A 26,747-nucleotide genomic window follows, 5' to 3' on the forward strand; every position below is an offset into this window, starting at 1 on the left:
TACTCGGTGTGCAATAATATACCGCCTTATAATTGTTCTTTAATACCTTTTAATCCTTGAATAAGATAGAACAATAGAACTGTAGGAGAAGCCGATATGGCAAAGAGTAACTGCTCATTTTGCATGTGAGTTCAATCCTGGGAGGCTGAAATTGCACAAGTCAAGTCCCAAGCAGGGTGAAGAGTTTAAAAGCTCTGTTTGTGCCAGGTCGGTTCGGGGCTACCTGGTGTGAAAAGTGCTTTTAAGCTTGCTGGTCAAGACCCACTGGGCACACCAACTCTGGAAAGCTCTGGGATGTTCTCATGAGGTCTCGCGGAGCAATGTCAGTTCCCCACGTGGTCTCCCTAGCCTTCCAGAGCCAGCGTACTGAGAGGGCCTCACCCCGCAAGGAAGTCAGAGAGCTTAAAAGCTCTTTTTGTGCCAGGTAACCCTGAGTGGACCTGGTACAAAATGACCTTTTACGCTCTCTGCCTTGCTGGAGGAGTGGCGCAGCTCCAAGGATTTGCTTTGATTTTCATGTGAACATGAAACCCTTGGAACCGAACTCCTGAGTAAAGTGAGGGACTGCTGTATAAAGTATTTCACTCTGGTGTTTGCAAATGATTGTCTTTTCTTTGTTACCTGTTTCTAATGTGATTTTATATATAGATATATAATTGACTCTACAATTAGGTGTGTATTTGGTAATAATATTAATAGCAGTAATTCATGGTAGGAGAGTAGAAAAGTCTGAACAGAAAAAGAGTAGGTTTTGGATAGGAAGAGAAGCAACCGTCGTTCGTATACCAGCGAAGGGCAGGTAGCATTAAGAAACGACGGACGGTCTTTGTTTTCTTTTGAGGCTTTCTTTGTGTTTCATGCTATCCCGTTTGCCGCCGCTATCCCGTTTGGGGCCGCTATCCCGTTTGGCGCTGCTATCCCGTTTGGCGCTGCTATCCCGTTTGCCGCCACTTTCCCGTCTGCCGCCGCTTTCCCGTCTGCCGCCGCTTTCCCGTCTGCCGCCGCTTTCCCGTCTGCCGCCGCTTTCCCGTCTGCCGCCGCTATCCCGTCTGCCGCTATCGGGTCTGATGCTATCCTGTCTGCCGCTATCGGGTCTGATGCTATCCCTTCTGACGCTGTCGCTTCTGACGCTGTGGCGTGTTGACCGCCTTCTGTCCTTGTCCTGTAGTAGTAGTAATAATAATAATAATAATAATAATTTATTTATACTTCATCCATCTGGCTGGGTTTCCTCAACCACTCCGAGCGGCTTCCAACAAAAGACTAAAAATACCTGTAACGTCCGCCGGATTGGGAACTGGACCTGGACTTTCACCTTCTTGGCCATTGACGACATGTACTTCTTGTTTTCCAGAAAGGTCTTGCCGTTGGTTTCTGGGATAACCTTGAAGATGTAAACGAAGCTGAACACGCAGAGAGGCCAGAAGAGGAGGAAGGTGTAGGAACCAATCCGTGTCTAGAAAGGAACGTTGAAATAAGAAAATGAGAGGGGTGGGGGTGGGAAGGGAGATGGGCATAACCACAATATATAACAGGCATCTGGTTGGCTACTGTGAGATGAGGATGCTAGACTAGATGGCCCATTGGACTGATCCAACAGAGGTCTTCTTATAATCTTATGTTTATGTGATGATTATGATGATGATAATAATCAGGGCAGCCAACTTGGGCCCCTGATTATGGGTACCCAGCGTGCGTGAAGTCATGATGTCAGGTCGTAACGTGACGTCATGACGTCATGCACACACACACCCGGCCTCGGAAACTGAATTGCGGTGGTAATCAAGTTCCAAGACCTTGGAAAGCCCCCTGAACCCAACTTCCAGTGAGGAGCAGATAGGACTCGCCAACCTGGGAAGGCAACCCATCTAGGAGAAGGAAAACTGTTATCCTAAACCAGGGGTAGGCAACCTAAGGCCCGGGGGCCAGATCCAGCCCAATCGCCTTCTCAATCCGGCCCACGGACGGACCAGGAATCAGCACGTTTTTACATGAGTAGAATGTGTCCTTTTATTTAAAATGCATCTCTGGGTTATTTGTGGGGCATAGGAATTCGTTCATCCCCCCCCCCCAAAAAAAAATATAGTCCTGCCCCTCACAAGGTCTGAGGGATGGTGGATCAACCCACGGCTGAAAAAGGTTGCTGACCCCTGTCCTAAACCTCTGCAGCCTTGTGGGATATCTTCAGGAGAAGTGGAGTCCCTAAGACGGTTGGTTGGCGCCTTGTATGCCTCCTGGCAACTCCTGCAGCCAAGCTGGTGCCCGGCGTATTACTTTGCTTTCCTTTGGACTACATCATCGAGGCTGATGATGTCAAGTGTCTTGACTTCTTGGCAGCTCAGGAGCTCCATACACTCTACCCAGGCTTACACCCCAGAGAGGTCACTTTGGTGCTACTAATGCAGCGGTTTGACTTCACCCCCCACTCCATTGTCTCTCAAGATGCCAGCAACAACACATATACAGATAGTCCTACTCGAAGTAGACCCATTGAGGTGAATGGACATGGCTAACTACTAAAGTCCATTAATTTCAGCAGCTCTCCCTGGAGTAGGACTTATTTCATCAACATCTTGCAGGCCAGTATTCCCCACCTCCAGTACACAGCCAGTGAGGTGGAGTGGTTATAGTGTCGAACCGGGAGCTGGGAGAGACCAGGGTTCAAATCTCCACTGCTCCATGGGGCTCACTGGGCGACTTTAGGCCAGTCATGAACCCTCAGCCTAAGTATCTTGCAGGGTTTTCGTGAGGATGAAATGGAAAGGTGCGGGGGAGACCCAGGCAAGCCGCCTGGAGCTTCTGGGAGGATAGGCGGGATATAAATGCAATAATAGGTAAGAAATATTATGTCCACCTCCAGGTAGTTTCATTAAAAAAATTTGACATCATTTGTAGTTTCTGGAAGATGTGCAGACTCTGGTTTGACGAGCCTACAAGGGAAGAGCTTCAGCAACACCTGGAAGGCCAAAAGCTCCTCACCTGGGTGAGTTAGATGGACCAATGGTCTGACTCAGTGGAAGGCATCTTCCTGTGCTCCCAAACCAGTTCAGACCACCCCCTCTTCTCATCCAAACAACTCACCTCTATCTGAATGAATATCATCCCCATAATGAAGTGCAGGAACCAGTGCACAAAGCCCCCGAGCATGAAGGCTATGGAGCGGGATGGCTGGAGGAACAGCTCCAGTATGATCACGTTGGGTATGGGACCTGGGCGGGGAAGAAAGGATTCGAGGCTGTTTTTCATGGACTTGCTCATTCATCCATAGCGATTCGAAAGGAACTGGTGCCATGCAGTTAAGAGCTCTCAAGTGCCTAGTTGAAACCTTGGCTGGATCTACACTGACCTTTTAAACATTATTAGAACGATATATAGTTCTAAAACGTCACAGGGCAACTGGTAAATTAAAAACGTCGCTTCCTTTTAACAATGCAGTTTTCCTGTTGTCGGGTCCTGGTTGCTCTGCAGCGTCCTCAGGTATCACATTTTAATAACACGTTATTCACGTTACAAGGAAAACATAAGTGTCCATCACGTTATGAAAATCGTTCCTTAACCCTTCCTTAAGGTTATAAACCATGAGTGTAGATCACTGGGTGGGAAATAGTAGCAAAGTTCCCTGGAAAACTCCCACCGTAGTTTGCTAAGTATGGTAGCTCACTGAGGGCGCAGTTCCCAGGATCCTTTTTGCAGGGGAGCCATTGCCATTATTATTATTATTATTATTATTATTATTATTATTATTATTATTATTTCTGATTGGGTTGTCCCAGCCACTCAGGGCAGCTCTCAACAAAATATTAAAAACAGAACAAAACATCAACCATTAAAAACTTCCCTAAACAGGGCTGCCTTCAGATGTCTTCTAAAAATCAAATACCGTATATACTCGAGTATAAGCCGACCCAAATATAAGCCAAGGCACCTAATTTTAGCACAAAAAACTGGGAAAACTTATTGACTCGAGTATAAGCCGGTTCACCACACCACAAACCTGGTGGTGGCGGCAGCTCCTGCAGCCAATCAGAAGCCGTGGAAGTCCCGTTGGACGTTCGGCTTCCAAAAGAATGTTCGAAAACCGGAACACTCACGGTTTTCGATTGTCGGGAGCCAAAATGTACGAGTTCTGGGGTGTTCGAGAACCAAGGTACGACTCTACTGTACAGTGGTATCTCTGGTTATGAACTTAATTCGTTCCGGAGGTCTGTTCTTAACCTGAAACGGTTCTTAACCTGAGGTACCACTTTAGCTAATGGGGCCTCCTGCTGCCGCTGCACCACCACCATGCGATTTATGTTCTCATCCTGAGGTAAAGTTCTTAACCTGAGGTACCACTTCCAGGTTAGCAGAGTCTGTAACCCAAAGTGTTTGTAACCCGAGGTGTTTGTAACCCAAGGTACCACTGTATTAGGTTATGGTCTGGTTAACTACAATAACAATTTTCTTTATCTTTTTCTCTTCTGTAATATATAGAATTATTATTATTATTATTAGTTTTGTTTTCTACATGGGTACCATTTTTTCTTCTTTTTATGTCTAATCTTACTCTGTGCACTTGTAATTATGTACTCTTTGTTTTTCAATAAATATTTTTAAAAAAAAACACCACTTAAACAGAAATAAAACAAGCGGCCCACCCTGTTTGCCTCTTTGAAGGAACTCTCTAGGTCACCTTACCTGGCCCAAGGATGTGCCCAAAGATCAAGATGAGGAAAAAGACTGAAGTGACGTATGTCATCCATGGCATGGTTTCCTGTGGGAAAAAGTTGAGCGTTCTTCAGACATGTATGAATGAGAGTGCCTGGCACGCCTTAAATTAAAGCAGGAGGGAGGAGCACTTCTCAGATTGAGGGCCTTCCGAACCACAAATCAGTGGCGGGTGGGACAGAGGCAAAAGTGGGTGGACAAGGGGTTATAGAGTTGGACGGGTCCTCCCCAGGTCATCTAGTCCAACCCCTTGCAATGCAGGAATCACAGCTAAAGAAGCCTTGACTGGTGGCCATCCAACATTAAAAAGCCTCCTGGGAAGGAGAGCCCATTGGAATCTCCCTTTCCCAGTAGGCTGGTTTCACTCACATTCACACATGTCTCCATCAAGACAAGCGAGAGGCGTGATCAGGGTTCAAGGACACGTTCTGGACAGGCAAAAAACCCTCCTGGTTAAAGCACAGCCAGAGAGTGGTGTGGCCTGGTGAGAGGGGGTGTGGCCTAGTGAATGTTCTGAGGGCCAGGCAAAGAGAGCCAGAGGGCCACATTTGCACCCCTTCCCCAGCCTGAGGGACCCCACCCCTGGATTAAGATCCAGGCAACTTGGCATTTATGTGGGGGTTATGTTCCAAGGCACTTGCAGCAGAGCATGGAGGGCTGGGAATGCAAGAGCCAGATACATTTTTGCAGGAAAGACCCGCCAACAACATTCCTTCCCGCTCTTCCACCTGACACCAAATCTGAGTGGATTTTCAGCTGCCTTATCCTGAAGGAAACCAATGCTCCATCTGGCTCAGTTTGGTCCACACCAGGGTTTGCCAAACATGGGTCTCCAGCTCTTCTTGGACTACAACTCCCATCATCCCTAGCAAGCAGGACCAGTGGTCAGGGATGATGGGAATTGTAGTCCAAAAACAACTGGAGATCCAAGTTTGGGAAACCCTGGTCTACACTGACCAGCAGTGGTTCTTCAGGGTTTCAGATGCTGCGGTGGACTGAACCTGGGACCTTCTGCATGCCAAGCAGGTGCTCTGTGATGGAGCTACAGCCCTTCCCTTGCTGGTGACACTGGCTAAATCACACCAGGTTTTGATCAGCAAACCTGAAGTTCAAGGGTCATGGTTAACAGAATGCAGAGGATGCTGCATATCGCAAATCCAGTGAGGAGGAGGATCCTTCGACCCACTAAATCCACTGCATAAACCTAGAGGGTATAAGAACAGAGAAGAAAGAGAGTTTGCGTACAGAAATGAGAAAGAGAATAAAATGAGGCCACCAGGAATCAACAGAGGTAACTTCCATATACAGGGCTGCCTTCGGATGGCTCAGGGGTCCCATAACTCCATATACCCTCCAACGTGGTTGGCGCTGTGGTCTAAACCACTGAGCCTCTTGGGCTTGTTGATCAGAAGGTTGGCGGTTCAAATCTGTGCGACGGGGTGAGCTCCTATTGCTCTGTCCCAGCTCCTGCCAACCTAGCAATTTGAAAGCACTCCAGTACAAGTAGATAAATAGGTAGTGCTGCAACGGGAAGGTAAAGGGCGTTTCCGTGCGCTCTGGTTTGCGTCATGGTGTCCCGTTGCACCAGAAGCGGTTTAGTCATGCTGGCCACATGACCCGGAAAGCTGTCTGGGGACAAACGCCGGCTCCCTGGGCCTGAAAAGCGAGATGAGCTCCACACCCCATAGTCACCTTTGATGGGGCTTAACTGTCCAGGGGTCCATTACCTTTACTTTAGCCTCCAATATTTCTCTGATGAAAATAGGGACATCCTAAGGAAAACCAGGACAGCTTCTGTAAATCCAGGACTGTCCCTGGAAAATAGGGACACTTGGAGCATCTGCACATGTCCTATAAGGGTTCCCCCAGGGATTCTTTGACGTGACAACAGCACAATTTTAACACCATTTGAAACAGATTGGAACTTTTGATTTTAGGAAGAGAGAGAGAGAGAGAGAGAGAGAGAGAGAGAGAGAGAGGCTTACCACGATCATCAGCGAGATTGCGATGAAAATACTTGCCAACACAGTGATATACCGGGCTTCCTGCTTCTTGACCCTCAAAGTTGCATAGATTCTCTCTGAGTAATAGAACACCTGGAAGCAAACCACAACCATGGAATGCCCTCCAACCGGAGGAAGGGATGGCAGAAGATTGGACAAAATCATGGCTTTCAATGGCTGCTTGCCATGATGGCTACCAGGTGCTGTGGACCACAAGAAAAGAGAGGGCTCTTGGGGATGGGACCTGCTTGCGGGTTTCCCAGAGGGATCTGGTTGGCCGCTGTGAGAACAGGATGCTAGACTGGGTGGGCCATTGGCCTGATCCAGTAGGCTCTTCTCATGTTCTGATGCTCTTAACTCCCAGACTACCAGCATTTTGTGGGAGCGAATGAAATGCATCCTGGGATATATATACAGTGTTTGTATTCTGCAACATGTCATTAGCCCATGTGTCTGCAAACTCCAGAGCAGTTGTGGAACCTGTGGCCCTCCAGATGTTGCTAGACTACAGCTCCCATCAGCCCCAGCCAGCATGGCCCAAGAATCAGGGAGGATTGTGGGAGCTGTAGTCAAAATCCCACCAGCACTTGTGGTTAGGGATGGCTGAATCTGTCCATTTTGGTTTCTCCCGGTTTCTCATTTTTCCAAGTTGGAGTTCCAGTTCTACACATGTATTCTTCACCAGCATGTTGTTGGTTTTTTTTGCTAAGTCCTCCTAAAAATTAATCAGCATTTTAGTGCATTTTTCTCCCAATTAAACATATTTTTGGATAGTTTTCCCTAATATGCACATACCTGCAAGGCAATTTAATATAATACACATTTTTCTGTTATTTTCACCAGTAGATGCACCTTAAGACACACTTTAATCCTACTGTATGCACTTTTGGACATGTTAGTACAACAGAGAAATGCATTGCAAAATTCAAAGGAGTGCAGATTTTGATGGAGGGCTGTCTTTTGGTTCTGATATTGCTTTGGAAAGTATGAATCAGGCAAGTCTGCAATGGAATGAAGGCCAAATCAAATTTATCCTCCATCTGTAGCTGAGAGGTGGACAAAAACTTCTCTCTACTTTTTGCACACCTTGCATAATTTTATGCAACTCTTGAGCCACCTATGGCTCGCCTTTTCTCTGAGCCAAAGCAGCCACTCATACAGTGACACAGCAGGGAACCTCTTTTTTCCTGGGCGATGTTCTCAGCTTCCAGGAGCCTTTAGTCCAGGGATGGGGGAACTTTGACCCTCAGGATGTTGCTCAGCTGTAACTCCCATCAGCCCCTGCAATCCTGGCCAATAGCTAGAGATTATGGGAGCTGTAGCTCAGCAACCACTGGGAGTCCACAGGTGCCTTAGACCTGGACTAGAGTCTTCTGGGAGCTGGGATCACCACGCAGAGAAGGAGGTTCCCTGCTGCATCTCTGCATGAGTGGTCGTTCGGATGAATATTAACACTCGCTCAGCCTTCTAGCCCAACTGGGAAGCTGCCTCTCTTACCGCATTGACACCTGTGAGCTGCTGGCCACTCATGAGGATGACCACGGAGATGATTTGCCAACGCATGGCTTGGTTGCACAGCAGCTTCATCCCATTCATCTCCTTCTCCACCCTTACCGAGACGTTCTCCTGGTTGAGCTCCTCAAGCTCACTCTCCACATCATCATGGCATCTCAGCCTCTGCAAGACTGGAAGGGAGCAGGGAATGGATTTATGCTGAGCCACCAGGGCAGGAAGAGATGAAGAAACAACAATGCGGAAGAATAGTGGTAGAGCTTTGTATGTCCCAGGTTCAGTCCCTGGCATCTCCAGGTAAGGACTGGCCGGGGGGGGCGACCCCTGCCTTACACCTTGGAGAGCTGCCGCCAGTCAGTGTGGACAATGCCTCCTCTTACTGAGCCAGATGGGCCAATGGTCAGACTCAGTATAAGGCAGCTTCCTATGTTCCTATGTGTTGCCACCCTGCCCTGCTACTGCCGCTGCCCCCATTTGCTCTGCCAACTCCATGTACCCTGCCACCTCTGCCACCGGCAGAGAAGCACCACCACCACCAGCGCCGATTTCAAGGAAGATTGCAATGATTGGGGGGGGGGAGCTTTCACTCCAAATCGTGTGAGATCTTGCCTGAAATCAGTGCCAATGGCAGAGACGGCAGGGCAGGCAGGGTGCCCATAGGGGTGCTACCTGGTAGGGCTTCTGTTCCCTGAGGCAATGGCCTCACCCTGCCCAATGGCTGGGCCAGCTCTGGCCACAGTTTCAGTCCCCAGCATCTCTTGGTGGGACTGGGAGAAGCTTCCTATCTTCCTCGCCCCCCTTGTGTCTCCTGGGTAGGTCTGAGGATGCTCCCAGTGCTGTATATGGGAGAGCGGGAGCTGCCAGCCTTTGCTCAGAGACTCCCACAGGCCTCTATGTAGGGTCCCCATGCCGTAATGTTCCTGTGCACTCAAGGCGATTGTACCTTGCCTGGCTTTCACCTTATCATTCCTCTGAATCAGGAGAAACCTTGGGCTTTCGGGGAAGCTGGGCAAGACGATGACTTGAAACACCGCCAGGATTCCAGTGAAGCACAGCAATAGCGGCCAACCTGTACAAGAAGATGTGGTTACGACTGGGGGTGAGAGAAGGCATCCCTTTCCTTTCCGCCATCTTTCCAACTCAAGCTGCACTGTTTCCTTTCCTCTGCAGTTTGCCTTCTGCCAAAAACAGTATTTTCCCTCTCACTGTCCACTGTGTGGGAATTATGTAACCCACGGCATTTGTGCAATTAATGACGGAAATTATGTTGCCAGTACGCTGCTACATTTTATTCGTAGTAGCGTAACTCGATGCAAATTGCGGAATGGACTGGGCAGAGAAGGAATGGTGGAGACTGCCTCCCCAGCCTGACCCTTCCAGAGAAGAGGAAGAGAGTTTAGATTTACAGCAGGGGTTTGAGGCAGATGAGGGGGAAAGTTGGGAAATAATGGGAGAGAAGGAGGATGAGGAGGAAGCAGCAGCAGATGGGGCAGCAGCTGATAGAGACAGAGACCTACCCTCTCCCAGAACCCGGCGAGCCTTGAAAGTAGGAGAGCAAAGAGCTCAAAGACAGAGGGCACATAGCAGCACCCGCAGAAGTGACGAATGAGGAAGTGAGAGAGACAGGTGGTGGAGATTCACTCGGGACAATGCCATTATCCAAGAGGCTGGGTTCTATAGCCTCTCTCTAAATACTGAATAAAAATAGGACGGTAAAAAACATTCCCTTGTCTTTGTACATTCCTGGACAACCAGCAGCTTGACATGGATGGACCATAATCCATGATGTATCATTTGCAAATAGAAAGCCACGGCAACAATGATTAAGTTTGCCAGATTGATTGATTTCCATTCCAGTCATGGGATGGATAAGCAAACATCATTGATGTTTTATTGTGCTTAAATACTTTGTTGGGAGCTGCCCAGAGTGGCTGGGGCAACCCAGTCAGATGGGTCGCATATAAATAATAAAATTATCATCATCAGGCGTGCCAAATATGGGGGCTCTGAATGCCTGAGCACCCACACCACAGGGCCTCCCCCCACAACTTCTGAGGTCTTGCAAGGCCTCAGACAGCATCTCCAAGGCCTCGGAGATGCTTTCTGAGAACTTCTGAGACCTTGGAACCCAACTTCCAGTGGCAACAGAAATTGGGGGGCTTTCTGAGGTGTTGCGAGGTCCTGGAACCTGACTTCCGGTACCACCACAAATCACATTCTGAGGCCAGTGGGCGAGCGTGACATCATGACATCACATTACAACCTGACATCATGACTTCACGCACACTGGGCACCCATAATCGGGGGCCCAAGTTGGCTCCCCTGATCCTCCTCCTCCTCATCATCACATAAACATAAGATTATAAGAAGACCTCTGCTGGATCAGGCCAATGGCTCATTTAGTCTAGCATCCTCATCTCACAGTGGCCAGCCAGATCCCTGTGGGAAACCCACAAGCAGGATTTGACCCCTCTCCCCTCCTGTGGCTTACAGCAACAGGTATTTGGAACTGTGGAGGCCGAGCATCGCCATCCTGACCAGCAGCACCCGCACGTCCTGCTTCCTTTTCCATTTCTGCTGAAACTCTCCAACATCCCTTGTGATGATCTGCCAAGGTTACCTTTCTCAGTCCCGAGAAGCTCTTGAAGACTAAGGATCTGTGAGACCATGACGCCAATGGTGACAAAGATCATAGGGACCGTCATAATGGACCCCCTCATGTTTCTAGGGGATATCTCTCCAAGGTATAGTGGGACGATGCAGGAGAACATGCCTGGTTAGATGGTAGACAAAGGGACGATTAACAGCATGGATGGGACACGGCAACATTTTCAAGGAACATGGGAGGTTCTTCCGCTGGGTGGAGGTGGCCAATTGATCTTCGCCCCAGCTTTGGGTGGCATTCTTCAGAGTGGCATTCTGTGCCCCTGCATGTTGGGTAGTGGAGATTGGTCCATGATGTAACAGGCATTTAAATTGCTACTTTGGGGGGCGGGGGAAATAGACATTGCAATAATCAATAAATACGGTATTTGATGGCAGGGGCAAGGAATCTTTGGGCTGGGGACCAAATGCAGCACCCCAAGGACTTCCGGAGGCGGCGCCAGCGGTCGATGGCGGATTTCCTCGGTTAGAGGGAATCAGTGCCACGAAAAAAAGGGTCGAATCCCGCTTCGGCGCAGCGGGGGACCCCTAAAAATCACAGGCGGGGGAAGCCTGTGAACCTGGGACCCAGCGGGCACATTTGGCGCCCCCCCCAACCCGGCAAAAAGCCCAGAAACGGGCTTGAAATCGGAGCGGGGGAGAGCGCTGTGCTGTGGGCTGTCTGCTCGTTCGTGGTGTGAAGCCGCAAGCTGTTGACCGGAGAGCGCTGCCTTTCTTCCTTAAAATCCGGACCTGGAAATCAACGATCCGTGAGTAGGATATACTCAAATTGGAACTGTACAAATTGAAAACTGAAATTAGGCTGAAAACGGAAGGAGGTTTAAAAAGGAAGTCAGCCTCCTTTATTGTAGATAAATTTCAAGCATTGAACTTGAAAGCGGAAGCATTTGGAAAGTACGTTTCAGCGGACTTTAATCCAATCATCTAACCTGGACTTTTCCCTCTATAAGTTGAGGGAAAAAGGGGGAGATCTCTGGAGGTGATTTCTTTATAAAGAGTGGAAAAGAAGAGATTAAACCATCACTCAATTTCCTGGGGAAGGATTTTCCAGATCCTAGGAAAGTAAGAGAGGTACTGTCTTGTAATATATTTTGACAGCTAGTCCTGCACTGGAAATAAAAGTTTGGATAGATTTTGTGAATATATATCTCCTGGTCCTAAGTTGAAAACTGTGATAGACTGTTTTCCTTCTGAACAAACTAGGGGGGCTTAAAAAGGAAACTAAAGTATCCAAGAACTTTTATGACTGTTACAGTGTCCCCCTAGTGGAACTTGGAATTGTTGCAACTTGTTATAACTGTAACTGTAGCAGGCTTGAGGAGTTCTCACACTGCTTGGGAGGAAATTTCCACTGTTCAATTCTAACTACGTGTCTGACCTTGAGAATTATCTAAGGAATGGCAGATATAAAGAAGGCGGATGCTTCGACTACAAGATCGGGGAGGACTATTCGCACAGAAGAAGGATTACAAAGGAGAGCCTCGGCCTCAGGCCCTTCTGGAACCTCAACAATAGCCTCATCGGCACAATCAAAGGTAAAAAGTTCGACAAGTGAAGAAGCCTTTGCTCAAGTTTTGGCCAAAGTTAATGAATCTTTGAATAAAATAAGTCAACAAGTAGCAGAGGCTTCTGATAAGACTGACCAAAATACAATAAGTATCAATCAGAATACAGCGAGTATTAACCAGAATACAGCAAGTATAAATAATTTGGGCCAAAAAGTAAATACTAACACAGAGACTATTCAGAAATTATTAGAGGAATCAGCCTCAATTCGCCAGATTGCTGAAGAGGCTAAAGAAATTGCTACAACTTCTGCTACGGATGTTAAGGAGGTTCAAGAGGAACTACCAACACTGCATAAACAATTGGAAGACCACAAACTAACTCTGTCTATGTTAGATTTGAAGGAGAAGCAAGTGAATCTTCGGGTCAGATCAGTACCAGAGGTGGAAAAGGACAATTTAGCTGAATTTCTCACGCAGGAATTTTTGGACTTTTGGGACCCAGAACTGGCAAAAGACAGTTTCACAATAGTAAATGCTTTTAGACTTGGGAGAAGAGGAGAGAAGAAGGTGAGAGACTGCCTGATTACTTTTAGAACAAAAGAAGAGAGGGATAAGATTTTGGGCCTACATTTCAAGAAGACATTGGAAATCCATCGGAAAAGGGTGGAAATATTCAAAGATATTCCGAAATATCTTCTGGATCTCAGATCAAAATACAAAGACCTGGTTATCCTGCTGAGAAGGAACAACATCAATTTCAGGTGGGAACTCCCTCAAGGCCTGTCTTTTAGTTACAAGGGAAAGAAGAGGAAAATAAGATCGGAAGACGATAAAGATAAATTTTACAGGGACCACGGAGAAGACCTACAAAAAGAACTATTTCCGGAACCAAAAGACAGTTCGAAAGAAGGGATACCACCGACGGACGAGGAACAGGCACTAGGTGCAGTAGGAGGAGAACTAAAACAATAACATCATGGCCCTGCAACTTTTAACATGGAACTGCCGGGGTTTGAATTCCTCTCAGAAGAGGAAGTCAGTATTTCATATATTAAAAAAGGAACAATTAGACCTAATTTGTTTACAAGAAACACATATAACAAGATTACACAGGAAATTGTTGATAAATAAAAGACTTGGTCAGGAATTTATTTCGTCAGATAAAGTTAAAAAGAGAGGGGTTGTGATCTACGCAAAAGACAATTTATCACCAAAATTTGTTTTCAAGGATGACCAAGGAAGATTTGTGGCAATTGAAATTCAAACACAAGGAGAAAAATTTTTGATTGTAGGAGTTTACGCACCAAACGACGGGAAATCTGATTTTTTTAAGAAGTTGCATGAGACCTTGATGGACCATATGGATTACAACATAATTTTGATGGGAGATATGAATGGAGTGGTATCTACTTACATGGACAAGGCACAAAGACAGGTAGTCACCAAAGATGGTAGACTACCGAAAACTTTTTTTGATATGACAGACAACTTGGACTTAGTGGATATTTGGAGAATTAGAAACCCCTTGGCAAAAGAGGGAACTTTCTTTTCTGAAGCCAAAATGACTTGGACAAGAATTGACCAAATTTGGATAACTAGAGGAATGGCACCAAAGACAAGAAAGGTGGAAATCTGCCCGAAAATTTGCTCCGACCATAACACTGTTAAGATGGAAATGAAACTAATGCCAACTGGCTCCTTCAGATGGAAGATGAATGACACCTTATTTAGAGATGAAGAATTTCTTAAGAAGGCCCAAAAAACTCTAAGAGACTACTTTGAGATAAATCTTAGTTCCAACGTGGAGAAAAGAGTAATCTGGGATGCAAGTAAAGCTGTTATGAGAGGGTTCTTAATACAACAGAACGCGATAAAGAAAAGAACTCAAAATGAGAAGAAGGATAAAATTATGAACAAAATGAATGAATGTGAAAAAAGATTGCGAGTAAATCCCAAATCTCAAGAGATTTTGAGAGAGTTAAAGTTATATCAAGTACAATATATGAAAATAATGAATCAGGAAATAGAATGGAAAATTAAACAAATGAGACAAAAGACTTTTGAATCAGCCAATAAATGTGGTAAATTGTTGGCATGGCAAATGAAAAAGAGACAAAAACTAAATACGATTACGAATCTAGAAGTGGATGGAAGGAATATACAGAACCCTGCAGAGATTAGAAGTTGTTTCCAGAAGTATTTTAAAAGACTATACACTCAAGGGCCTGTGAAAGAAACAGACTTAGACCAATTTCTGAAAACAAATGGATTACAAAAAATATCTCAAGAAAAGAGACTAATTTTGAATGACAGAATAACGGAACAGGAAATAGAAGGTGCCATTCAAAACATGCAACTGGGTAAATCTCCAGGCCCAGACGGCTTGACCTCTAGATACTATAGATCTTTAAAAGAATGGCTAATTCAACCATTGAAAGAGGTCTGCAACGAAATAATGGAGGGGAGGAGGGCACCAGAGTCGTGGAAAGAAGCATATATTACACTTGTACCAAAAACAGAGGCTGAAAAGACACAACTAAAGAACTACCGCCCAATATCATTACTTAATGTGGATTACAAAATTTTTGCAGATATTTTGGCGAAGAGATTTAAAAAAGTGCTGTTGGAAGAGATTCATAAAGACCAAGCGGGCTTTCTCCCAGGAAGACACTTGTCTGATAATCTGAGGAATATAATTGATATTTTGGAAAAACTAGAAGTGAATATAAACACTAAAGCAGTGTTGATATTCGTAGACGCGGAGAAAGCCTTTGACAATATTTCTTGGAATTTTATGAAGAAGAATCTTCAGGGTATGGGGGTAGGCCAAGGTTTTGAGAATGGTATAAGTGCAATTTATTCAGAACAAAAGGCTAAACTAATTGTAAATAACGTTGTGACGGAAGAACTTAAAATTGAAAAAGGGACACGACAAGGTTGCCCAATTTCCCCTCTTCTTTTTATTTCGGTCCTGGAGGTGTTGCTGAATATGATTAGAAGGGACCAGATGGTTAAAGGTATACAGGTCGGAACTAAACACTATAAATTGAGAGCATTTGCAGATGACTTAGTATTGACGTTACAGGAGCCAGAATCTAGTACAAAAAGGGTTTTAGAACTGATTCAAGAATTTGGTCAAGTGGCAGGATTTAAATTGAACAAATCAAAAACCAAGGTTTTAGAGAAAAATTTAACACCGTTTGAAAGAGAGAGGTTTCAGAATGAGACAGGGTTAACAGTGGTTAAGAAAGTTAAATACCTGGGGATTAACATGACAGCAAAAAATGGGAATTTATTTAAAGATAATTATGAAAAATGTTGGTCAGAAGTGAAAAAAGATTTAGAAATTTGGTCAAACTTGAAGCTTTCACTGCTAGGCCGTATTGCTGCGATAAAAATGAATGTATTGCCTAGAATGTCGTTTTTGTTTCAAACTTTGCAGATTGTGGACAAAATGGACTGTTTCAAGAGGTGGCAGAAAGATATTTCTAAATTTGTCTGGCAGGGCAAGAAACCTAGAATAAAATTTAAAATACTAACAGATGCAAAGGAAAGAGGTGGATTTGCCCTGCCAGACCTCAAACTTTATTATGAATCAGCAGCTTTTTGCTGGTTGAAAGAATGGCTACTTCTTGAAAACACTGATATTTTGGATTTGGAAGGTTTCAATAATGTATTTGGATGGCATGCATATTTATGGTATGATAAGGTCAAAGCACACAAAGCATTTAAAAACCACATTGTCAGGAAAGCGCTATTTAATGTATGGATAAGATATAAGGATTTGCTAGAAAATAAAACCCCAAGGTGGCTGTCACCAATGGAAGCGAAAGCCTTGAAAAGGGTCAATATGGAGGTCAAATGGCCAAAATATTGGGAAATTTTGGAACAAGACGGAGATAGACTGAAATTGCAGAGTTTTGAAAAACTAAAAAACAAAGTGCGAGACTGGCTTCATTATTATCAAATAATGGAGGCATTTAAATTAGACAGGAAAATTGGCTTCCAGGTGGAAAAATTAAAATTAGAAACAGAATTGTTAGAACCCAATACTAAGAATCTGTCAAGAATGTATAACTTGCTGCTGAAATGGAATACTCAAGATGAAACGGTAAAATCGGCTATGATTAAATGGGCACAGGACGTAGGACATAACATTATGTTTGCTGACTGGGAACAGTTATGGACCACTGGTATGAAATTTACGGCATGTAATGCCTTAAGAGAGAATATTATGAAAATGATATACAGGTGGTACATAACCCCAGTCAAGCTTGCGAAAATCTATCACTTGCCCGATAACAAATGTTGGAAATGTAAAGAAACTGAAGGTACATTTTTTCACCTTTGGTGGACGTGCCCAAAGATTAAGGCTTTCTGGGAAATGATATATAATGAATTAAAAAAGGTATTTAAGTATACCTTCCCCAAGAAACCAGAGGCCTTTCTCCTGGGCATAGTGGGCCAAATGGTGTTAAAAAAGGATAGAACTTTCTTTATGTATGCAACAACAGCAGCAAGAATACTCATCGCAAAGTATTGGAAGACACAAGAACTTCCCACGCTGGAGGAATGGCAGATGAAACTTATGGACTATATGGAATTGGCGGAAATGACTGGCAGAATCCGTGACCAGGGAGAAGAGTCGATGGAGGAAGACTGGAAGAAATTCAAAGACTATCTTCAGAAACACTGCAAAATTAAGGAATGTTAGAGTGATGTTGGATTGAAAATAAGCGGTTTCCAGCTGTACAGGTTAAAGTTAAGGATAGATTAAGATTAAAGATCAAGATTAAAGATGTTTAAAGAAATGGAAATTTGATAATAAAAGGGGAAAATTTAAAGGTATATGACATTAAGAACAAGGATTATGTTTAAAAAAGTTGAAGCTATATATTTTAATATTTTATTAAATTAAAGATTGGGTTTAAAAAAGTGGAAAAGAAACTGCTGGACAAATAATGCAGATTGGAATACAAAAGAGGGAGGTATGAGGAAGTCCAGAAAATAAGTAATTTAAAATCGGGAATGGAAAAGAGAGTTTGTTTTTAATTGTTATGTTTTGTGTTTTTATTGTTAAACTTTGTATTGTTTTTTTCTGTGTGTTGTTTTTTTCTTTTTCTTTGTTTAAAACCTTAATAAAAAATTATTAAAACAAAAACAAAAACAAATGCAGCACCCCAAGCCTCTCTATCTGGCCTTGAGGACTCTCCCCAAGATGCACGCCTCCCCCCAGGGCACACCCTTCACCATCCCAGCTTTAAACCCTCCTCCAGTGCTTCCTGCCTGGCTGGAATTGCACCCTGATAATGCCCCTTGCATTATTTAAGTGGCTTTGCTAAAACCACTAAGCCCAGGGCCCTCTCTCACCTGAGCACATTCCAGTGACCAAGCGTGAAAATATGGTGTATTCATAGGCATGTATCACAGCAGAACATCCCATGAAGCCAGCAGAGAATATGGACATAATGTTATTTATTACCAAGGCCCCTTTCCTGAAAAGACAGGGAAAAGGGGTAGGAGAGGTAGAGGGAGCCAATACATGTACAAGCAGGAGAGGAGCTGTTGAATTGCAGTAAGGTCTTTTGGTGGGCAATTTGGTCTATTTTCAATAGTTATGGGAAGGACAAGGAGCTATGCAAGGCAGGAGAGCTCCTGGAAACCCCCAACTACTGTAAACCCCATTCAACCCCCTCCTTTGACGTCTGAGACTTCAGCTGCCAACTTCACATGGACTAGCAACTTGCTTTTTCATCTCCTTCCCCTAAATTTTTTTATTGATTTTCCAAATTTATAAACAAACAGACAAACATAAATCCTAACTGTAATAATTCCACTTTTGTTAACATTATTAAGTGACTTCCTCAAATCCCCCTGGCTGAGTTTCAATGTGTATCATTGTAACGGTTTTCCAAAACTAATTTCTCATAAAATTTACTTAGTCGAGTAACATCTTTCTTTCTTTTCATATTAACTTTAAACATATTATTCTATAACATCACATATTTAAATCCTAAGCCAATCTTATACTTGCAAGTATTTCTATTTAAGTTGCTTTTGCATCTTGGCTAGGGATGGGCAAATCTGTTTATTTCCATTTCCTATTTTTTCAGCTCTCCACATTTTCACATCTGTTTGCATTCCCCCCCCACCCCCAAATGTCCCCTAATAAACACCTCCTACCCCACTACACAGGGGCGAGGAATCTCCAGCCCACAGGCCAGACTTGGCCTATGAGGCTGTTTCCCTCAAAGCACACCCACTTGTCCTTGCTTGACCTCATATGTAACGTCAAGTGTGGGGCAGATAGAGGCATAGCTGCCAATGCACAGGGAGGAGCCTTAAAGTGGCATTGGCAAGGGAAATCAGACACTGGTTCTACCACCCGTCAGCTTTGTTAAAATAGAAGCCTTGGGCACTTCAGAGCACCGCCATGGGCTCCTGTGTGGTGCTTTGAAGTCCTGACATTGGGACTTCAAAGCACCCAATCACCTAATGCCATTGTGACATTTGGCGACTGACAGGCAAGCAGCTCTAAGGCTAGAACCAGAGAAGCATCTGGCCTGCAAAGCCTAAAAGGACCCACCCCTGTGCCAGAGCCCCATAAACATATTCCCTCTTTACCTGCCATATCTGTCCACCATGAAGCTGACCAGAAGGGACCCAATCAGGCCTCCAAGGGAATAGATTGCAATGGTGAAAGTGTAGAGGAAATCAATATAGTCTTCTTCATCTACGTTGGCATTCTTCCTCTGTTGATATGTGCCATTGTAAAAGTTTGATATGAGCTAGGAAAGGGAGGAGTAGATATGAATGGTTGCCCTGGGAGAGCAGAGCCCTTTAATGGACTTGATTTGCCCACAAATCAAGTTCTGGTATGCACTCAACTCCTTCGTGCAATAGTGTCAGGGACCGTGCTGAGGAGGAATGGTGGGAGCCTCCCTCTGCTCCTGTTCCTGATCAGGATCCTGAAACTTCCCAGCAGGAGGACAGTATAGATTTGGAACAGGTTGTGCAGCTTCCCGAACCACCTCCCCTGCTTCCTCCTGCTGTGAAGCATAATCTCATGGGACATGGGACACATGCTGTGGGCATTTTGGGTGCTGCCCATTCGCCTGGAGGATTTTCGTTGGCTGGGTTTTAAATTTGAGGGCAAATTGGCACTGTAGCGGAAATGCGGAAGATAGAATTGCTACCGACGAGGTGTAGGTGGCCTTGCACAATTGACCCTTCATATCACCCTAAGCAGCGGCGTTTCTGATGCTGACTCCCGCTGACTTGATTGCGGAGAGAAGTCTGGAATCAGAGGCAGAAACTGAAATCAGTAAGTGGGAGGGGAGAGGCCAAGAGCCAGGTTGGTGAAGAGTCGTGTGTGTCTCTCCCCCCTGCTGCGGCAAGCTCCCCTCCCTGCTTGTCTCCCAGAACCAGAAGAGGGCTGAAACGGGTGGAGCAGTGGCAGGTTGCATGCAGGAGTAGTCTCTGATTGCTTGGGGAAAGCCCTGGAGACGATGGTACTTGGAGAGGCAGGGATTTGATGGGATAAGGCCTAACAGAGATGAGCTGCTGTGCTCACTAGGCCTGACACTCAGCCAATGCTGTGCAGATTGTGTTTTTGCTAATAAAGTTTGCTGCTGGCTCGTTCTTTGACAGGTGGCTAAAAAGCTCCTGTTTCATGCTGTTTCAGATGACATGGGGTCCCTGCTGCAGAAATAGTAACAGATCTTTGACCCTCTGCAATCCCAGACCATTACATGTCTGATCTTACCGTAGATGGATGGCTGGCCACCCAGAGGTTGTAACCATATTGTAGAGATGAGCCAGAGGAAGTAAGCAATGTAACTAGCAGAAGCTGCCTTGTCAGCGCCTATGGGAAGGAGCAGAAGTAGATACTGAGGCCTTTGAGTGTAGAGGGCGAAGCATCCTTTTAAATTGATAGTTTATTCAATACATGTAGAACTTCAGAAAAAGAAACTTAAACACATAGTAAAAGAGAGGTCTGACGCTGTCCTGGTTTGGTCTAGCAGAGAAATCCAAAAAGCAAGGATCTGGGCCAGACATTTCAGCAGCACAAACATCTCTAAGTGGCAAAGGGCAGACTTTTAGAAGACATCTGAAGGCAGCCCTGTTTAGGGAAGCCTTTAATGTTTGATGTATTACAGTATTTTAATATTTTTTGGGAAGCCGCCCAGAGTGGCTGGGGAGGCCCAGCCAGATGGGCGGGGTATAAATAAATTATTATTATTATTATTATTATTATTATTATTATTATTATTATTTGGGTTCTTCCTGCAAGGAAACGAAACATTCCCATAAACTAAGGAATTCACATACAAATGAAGGAATGAAAAGTCGACATCATTGTTTCCCTTGCTTCCCAACTGCTAGTACCCCAACAGAAATTTAAGGACAAAGAATATATGTCAACATAAACATACTTTCACAAAATCCACAACTTGGGATAAACAGGAAGCATCATACAATCATGGGTGTCTTCATTTGTAAATAAAATAAAAGCGTGCTATATTGCAAAAACACTGGTTTCTTGCAATATGTTTTCCTGTTCTTTTCTTTTGTTTGCATGCAAATCCCCCCCCCCTTTTCTTGTTCTTATTTACAGACATTAATAAGTACTTTAAAAAGGGAGGAAAAAGCAAACTAATAATTAGAATTAATTAAGAATATGGGACTAGATGTGTCATTGGCTTGATTCAGGAGGCTCTTATGTTCTTACATTTTTACCATTAATTTCTGGTGTTTCTGGTGTTTAGAGGATCCATGGGCAGTTTGTACCCAGTAGTACCTTTAAATCTTTAAATCACCAATTACCAGTGCTTTCCCCCTAGAAAAATAGGTGCCGGTACTTGCCATGAAGTTGTTAAAAAGTGTGGCACTTACTGTAACAACAACAACAAAAAGAGGTGCCTTGAGTATCCCCTGAAAAAAAGGCACTGCCTATTATAATATTGCAGAAAGCATTATTAAGTGCTGACATTGCAAGCTTTTATGAACACTCTGCTTGAAGGTTGTAAGAGGACTGCTTACAAATAAATGTTACCAGGTTCCAGCACGGGTGCCCTATGATATTTACACGTGGTGTAGAGAAAGTGTGCAGGGAAAAGAATACGGGGGGGCTCCTCACTTGTGCAGCTCTGGGAAATAATTAAGTAATTTAATTCATACCAGGAAATGGAGTGTGAGAGCTGGAGAGTCACAAGGAGACCCTCCCCAGAGCCTGAAGGGGACTTCAGTGAGGGTGGAGAAGAGACTGGAGATGTAGCAGGACTCTGTTTAGACTGCTCGGCCTCCCCGCCCAACAGCTGATGCATGTGGCGGCCCAGCAGCAGCTGCTTCTCCACACATCCTCCAGCATCCAGCCAGCCCCAGAGCCATAGCTGTCAACTTACAGATTTGAAAATAAGGGACCAGCAGCTTCGAAAATCAGCAGCCCAAATAAGGGATTTTCCAAGTACAGGTATGTTCAACTTCTGAGCCCCTCCGAGCCAAAGGCAGAAAGAACCAGCCAGCAGCCAAACGAAGCCTCAAGCGGTGGTTCCCACAGCACAGCAACCCGGCAAAGGGGATGCAGCAAGGAAAACCACTGTCACCTCTCCGCTGGGAAGCGCTGAGCAAAGGCGAGTCCCCAAATAAGGGACAGTTGACAGCTATGCCCACAGCTCCAATTCCAGTTGTGGATATATTGTGGTACAGTATTTTTTTAAAATTTGGATTGGATAGAGAGTGTCCGAGAGGGCATTTAAAGGGTGTTTGGAGGGTGCCCCCCACTTATGTGATTTTCAGTTATGTGCATGGGGCACCGGAATGCAACTGCTGCAAAAGTGGGGAGTCGCTTACATATGCATCTGATCTGAGATGCATGTACAGTCACACCTCGGAAGTCGAACAGAATCCGTTCCGGAAGTCCGTCCGACTTCCGAAATGTTCGGAAACCAAAGTGCGGCTTCTGATAAGCTGCACAAAGCTCCTGCAGCCAATCAGAAGCCACGGAAGCCCCATCGGACATTCATTTATTTATTTTTAAATAATATTTATTGATAATTTCAAAATTACAAGAAAAATAAAAAATAGCAAACAACACTACAATACAAAAAAAGAAAAAAGAAAAAGAAGACAATAAAAAAAGAGAAAAGCACAAAATGTGAAAACCAATATAACAATACAGCAATAAAAAAAGTAAAAAAGAAGAAAAAAGAGGGGGGGGGAAACACAGATCCCAAATTGCATAGCCATAATTTCCATTTGCTTGTTTCATTGACCTCCTCACACCTCCGTTTCTGTATTCTAGTTTAGTAATTATTTCAGCAAATTCTTTCCATCTTTCTCAATTTTTGTTATAAAATTTGTCTTAACAATTTAACCTAATAATTAACTCAACAAATCCTTACCATCTTTCCCCATATTCTATTATTCAGATTACCTTAATTTATTTAACCTTATCTTACCCCTAAGTGCCTTAAAATTTAAATCTTAAATTTCAAATATACATAACTCCTAATATCATTTCTGCTAGAGTCGTATAGTTTCATTCCCACATTTTCTCTAATATTCATTAGCTGATTCTAAAATAAAAGAGTTTCCATTATAAATTCTCTTCCAATCATCATCCAGCGTCTCTTCTTCCTGGTCTTGGGTCATGTCAGTCCTTATTGTCCTTATTGTCCATTCCGTCTAGTCCATCAACCTGGAAGCCTTATGTCCGAGGCCCTTAAATCTCTTCCATGTCCCTTCTGCAATTCTTCTTCATCTTGTTTGTGCTTGCCCTTTTCCTTGTCTCTTGTTGGTCTCTGTCTTAGTTTCTTTCCTTTCTCATTGAGGAGTAGGTCTCTGGGGGATTCCAACCCAAAATTGTCTCCATCACCCTTCATCCAGCTCACCCATTCCCCACAGTCCCACTCCCCACAGTCCTCGCCCATCGGACATTCAGCTTCCAAAAGAATGTTCAAAAACTGGAACACTCACTTCCAGTTTTCGATCGTTCTGAAGCCAGAACATTCAACTCCCAAGGCGTTCAGGAGCCGAGGTACGACTATATTTGAAAAATGTCCTGCTGGTCTCAGTGAAAGAAACCCAGAAGCATTTTGTCCTCTTACACCCTGCTCTGCTACTTTATTTCCTCAATTATTCTCCTTTGTTTCTAACAAGTTTTAGCAATAATATTGTATGAGGCAAGCACCCTCGCTATATCATTTTAGACAGCAGCCTGACCCAGACAAAAGGATTTAGTTATGCATATTTGGTTTGAAACATTTTGCTCATTTTAACTGCATTTTACTATGTAACCCATTTAGCCTTAAAAGAGTTTTCGCATTAACACATTCCCGCCCCGCCCGCCCCCCAATAAATAAAATAAATACATTTGATGGGATTTCCTGCCAGACCTATTTGCATTCTGGAAACAAACAGACATCAGTTTGTTTAACAAAACCTCGCTGGGTGAACAAACCCTCTGAACTTACCCATTTGCGGGATCCGGACTTTCTTCTCCTTATTGAAATGCTTGCCGTGGATTTTCGATGCTGAGTATCAGATGACTGGCTTACCTGGGGAAAAGGAAAATGTTATCGACTGCTGCAAATTACTTTAGAACATAGCTCCAGTTACAGATGGGTAGCCGTGTTGGTCTGCCATAGTCGAAATAAAAAAATTCCTTCCTGTAGCACCTTAAAGACCAACTAAGTTAGTTCTTGGTATAAGCTTTCGTGTGCATGCACACAGTGTATCTGAAGAAGTGTGCATGCACACGAAAGCTTATACCAAGAACTAACTTAGTTGGTCTTTAAGGTGCTACAGGAAGGAATTTTTTTATTTAGAACATAGCATTAGCCTTCTGTTGCCTTCTTGGTAGTTGTGCCCGACCTGTGGAACGACCTCCTGTCAGATGTCAAGGAAATAAACAACTACCAAACTTTTAGAAGACATCTGAAGGCAGCCCTGTTCAGGGAAGTTTTTAATGTATGATGTCATATTGTGTTTTAAGTTGCTGGAAGCCACCCAGAGTGGTGGTTGGGTAGCATATAAACAAACAAACAAACAAACAAATGTTGTTGTTGCCATTATTTAATATATTATAAGGTAAAATATTATAAGGTATAAATATATTATATCCTGCCTTTCTCCCAAGTAGGGATTCAAAGCAGCTTACAACATTTTAGAAGTTCAGTTATAAGGTACAGAGTAAGAAATACACACTGGTTAAAATAAATTAAAGGGTGCCACAACACAATTAAAACCAGCAATTAAAATACCTGTCAGGCTTCAGTGAATCCGATCCCTCCCCCGATGGCAGCCAAAAAGCAGATAAACAAGAAGAGTTCTTACCACGTCATTTATTCAGTATTCACAGAGAGAGAGAGACGAAGGAATGCAGTCTCTATTAAATAATGGCATCGCTCCGAGTAAAGTCCAACCCCCTCTGTCATCCCTGCGATGGCTGAACTGAGCTTTCTGCCTCTGAGTTTTCTGTTCTACTACTCTCAATGCCCGCCTAGTCCTGGAAGAGGGGGGCTCAGGAAGGCCTTCCAAAGACACTGAGTCTGTCAGCTGTTTCTCCCCCAGCGCTGCTTCTTCCTGCTGTTCTTCTCTCAATATTTCCCTTCTGCAGCCTCTGAACTATGGCCTTCTGCAAACCACTGTTCTAAATCTATACTGTCCTCCTGTTCTTGGGAAGGTTCAGGAGAAGGGAGGTCGGCCCCTACCATTCCTCCTCAGTCCAGTCCCTGACAATACCTGGACACCATCAAGGCCAAAAAAACACTGATAGCCTTAAGTAAAGGTAAAGGGACCCCTGACCATTAGGTCCAGTCGTTGCCGACTCTGGGGTTGCGGCGCTCATCTTGCTTTATTGGCTGAGGGAGCCGACGTGCAGCTTCTGGGTCATGTGGCCAGCATGCCTAAGCCGCTTCTGACGAACCAGAGCAGCACACGAAAACGCAGTTTACCTTCCCGCTGGAGTGGTACCTATTTATCTACTTGCACTTTGACGTGCTTTCGAACTGCGAGGTTGGCAGGAGCAGGGAACGAGCAATGGGAGCTCACCCCGTCGCAGGGATTCGAACCGCCGACCTTCTGATCGGCAAGTCCTAGGCTCTGTGGTTTAACCCACAGCGCCACCCACATCCCACGACTGATAGCCTTATCCCCCATCAATTTGCCATTGGAGTGTAAAGCATCCAAGTTGGTGACCATTGTACAGCTTGTGACAGTGAATTCCGGAGCTTAACAATGGCTACTAACCACAATGGCTATGTTCTATCTCCTCTGTTGGAGGCAGTATGCCTGGGAGTGCCTGGGAACCACAAGTAGGGTGAGTTGCTGCTGCACTCAGGTCCTGCTTATGGGCTTCCCATTGGGGCAACTGGTTGGCTATGGCGAGAACAGGATGCTGGACTAGATGGTCCTTTGACCCGATCCAGCGGACTCTTCTTATGGGATGTCACTTACAGTACATCCTTCCCTGTCCTCCCTGTTGAGTTTGTATGCAGAGATAACCTTGTCCCGCTGAATATCTCATTGGTGTACATCTCCCATCATACCTTATCCTCTGTCAGGCTGGCAGTCGAGGGTTCGAGTCCAACATTTGGAGCGTCCAACTGGTTCTCCAGTTCTAGGTTGTTGGCAGTCATCCTTCCTTCTTAGGCTGGGTAGGGGACGGAGAGGCAAAGGACACGCAGACTAGCCCAAGCTTTCGGAACTGGTGAATGGCGGAACAGGCAGCCAGGCTCTATTTCTCATTGAAACAAGTCATTCGGAAGGTTCACGGCGTTGCAAGAGCCAATCAGGGGATGGTGGCTGGAACATTCCAGGGGAAGCTGTTGACAGTTGGAAGGCCCAATAAAGGACGCCCATGTTGGAGCGTATCAGATCTGAATGATTTGCAACCTGAGTAATACAGCTGGTGTAGCATAGCTACTCAGAGTATTAACAGGATTATGTATCCTCTCTGCAAGAAACCAGGCTAAGGGACCATCAGCAAATCCTGACTTAAAACCACCTTTAACACAAGCACACAAAATGGCCTTAGGAAAGCCACACACTCTTGAGTTTAGCACTTCCTCCCCTCCAAATTGCAAAGCAGGAGCTTGAAGTGTTTATATAACAATAACAACAACAACAACAACAACAACAACATGACCTTCGCCCCACAACAATTAAATACAGTATTAAATATATTGATCTACTTTACATGATGGCTGAAGATATAAGAAGTTCATCCCGGTAGGGATGGAACGGCGCTGCTTTCATTGCCTGGAGCTACTCTTCTTTTGCTAGAATTTCCCATTAAATCCCGGAGGATTTTAAAGGGTAATATAATAATTAGTATGGGGCTTTCAAGTGT

The 26,747-nt window shown here is 44.6% G+C and overlaps 1 protein-coding gene across 2 annotated transcripts; it reads right to left on the bottom strand.

Moving 5' to 3' along the window:
• On the bottom strand, window positions 1-26,440 carry LOC308482701 (solute carrier family 2, facilitated glucose transporter member 5-like). 2 transcript variants are annotated; one of them, XM_081016119.1, is made up of 14 exons: window positions 25,945-26,438; window positions 23,869-23,952; window positions 20,160-20,258; window positions 19,019-19,182; window positions 17,765-17,889; window positions 10,843-10,995; window positions 9,166-9,291; window positions 8,208-8,395; window positions 6,693-6,803; window positions 5,810-5,911; window positions 4,678-4,753; window positions 3,082-3,209; window positions 1,274-1,456; window positions 1-1,162 (listed from the first exon to the last, which is right to left on the bottom strand). In XM_081016119.1, the coding sequence occupies exons 1-14, from the start codon at window positions 26,032-26,034 to the stop codon at window positions 806-808; spliced, it is 1,986 nt and encodes a 661-aa protein (XP_080872245.1). In that variant the 5' UTR covers window positions 26,035-26,438; the 3' UTR covers window positions 1-805. The 2 variants fall into 2 exon arrangements, with proteins under 2 accessions (XP_080872245.1, XP_080872246.1); XM_081016120.1 differs by lacking the exon at window positions 6,693-6,803 and having other exon boundaries at window positions 25,945-26,440.
• Between the last annotated feature and the right edge of the window lie 307 nt (window positions 26,441-26,747).

The sequence above is a fragment of the Podarcis pityusensis genome (genome assembly GCF_964106645.2).
Source record: "Podarcis pityusensis genome assembly, chromosome: 8".
NCBI classification, from domain to species: domain Eukaryota; kingdom Metazoa; phylum Chordata; class Lepidosauria; order Squamata; family Lacertidae; genus Podarcis; species Podarcis pityusensis.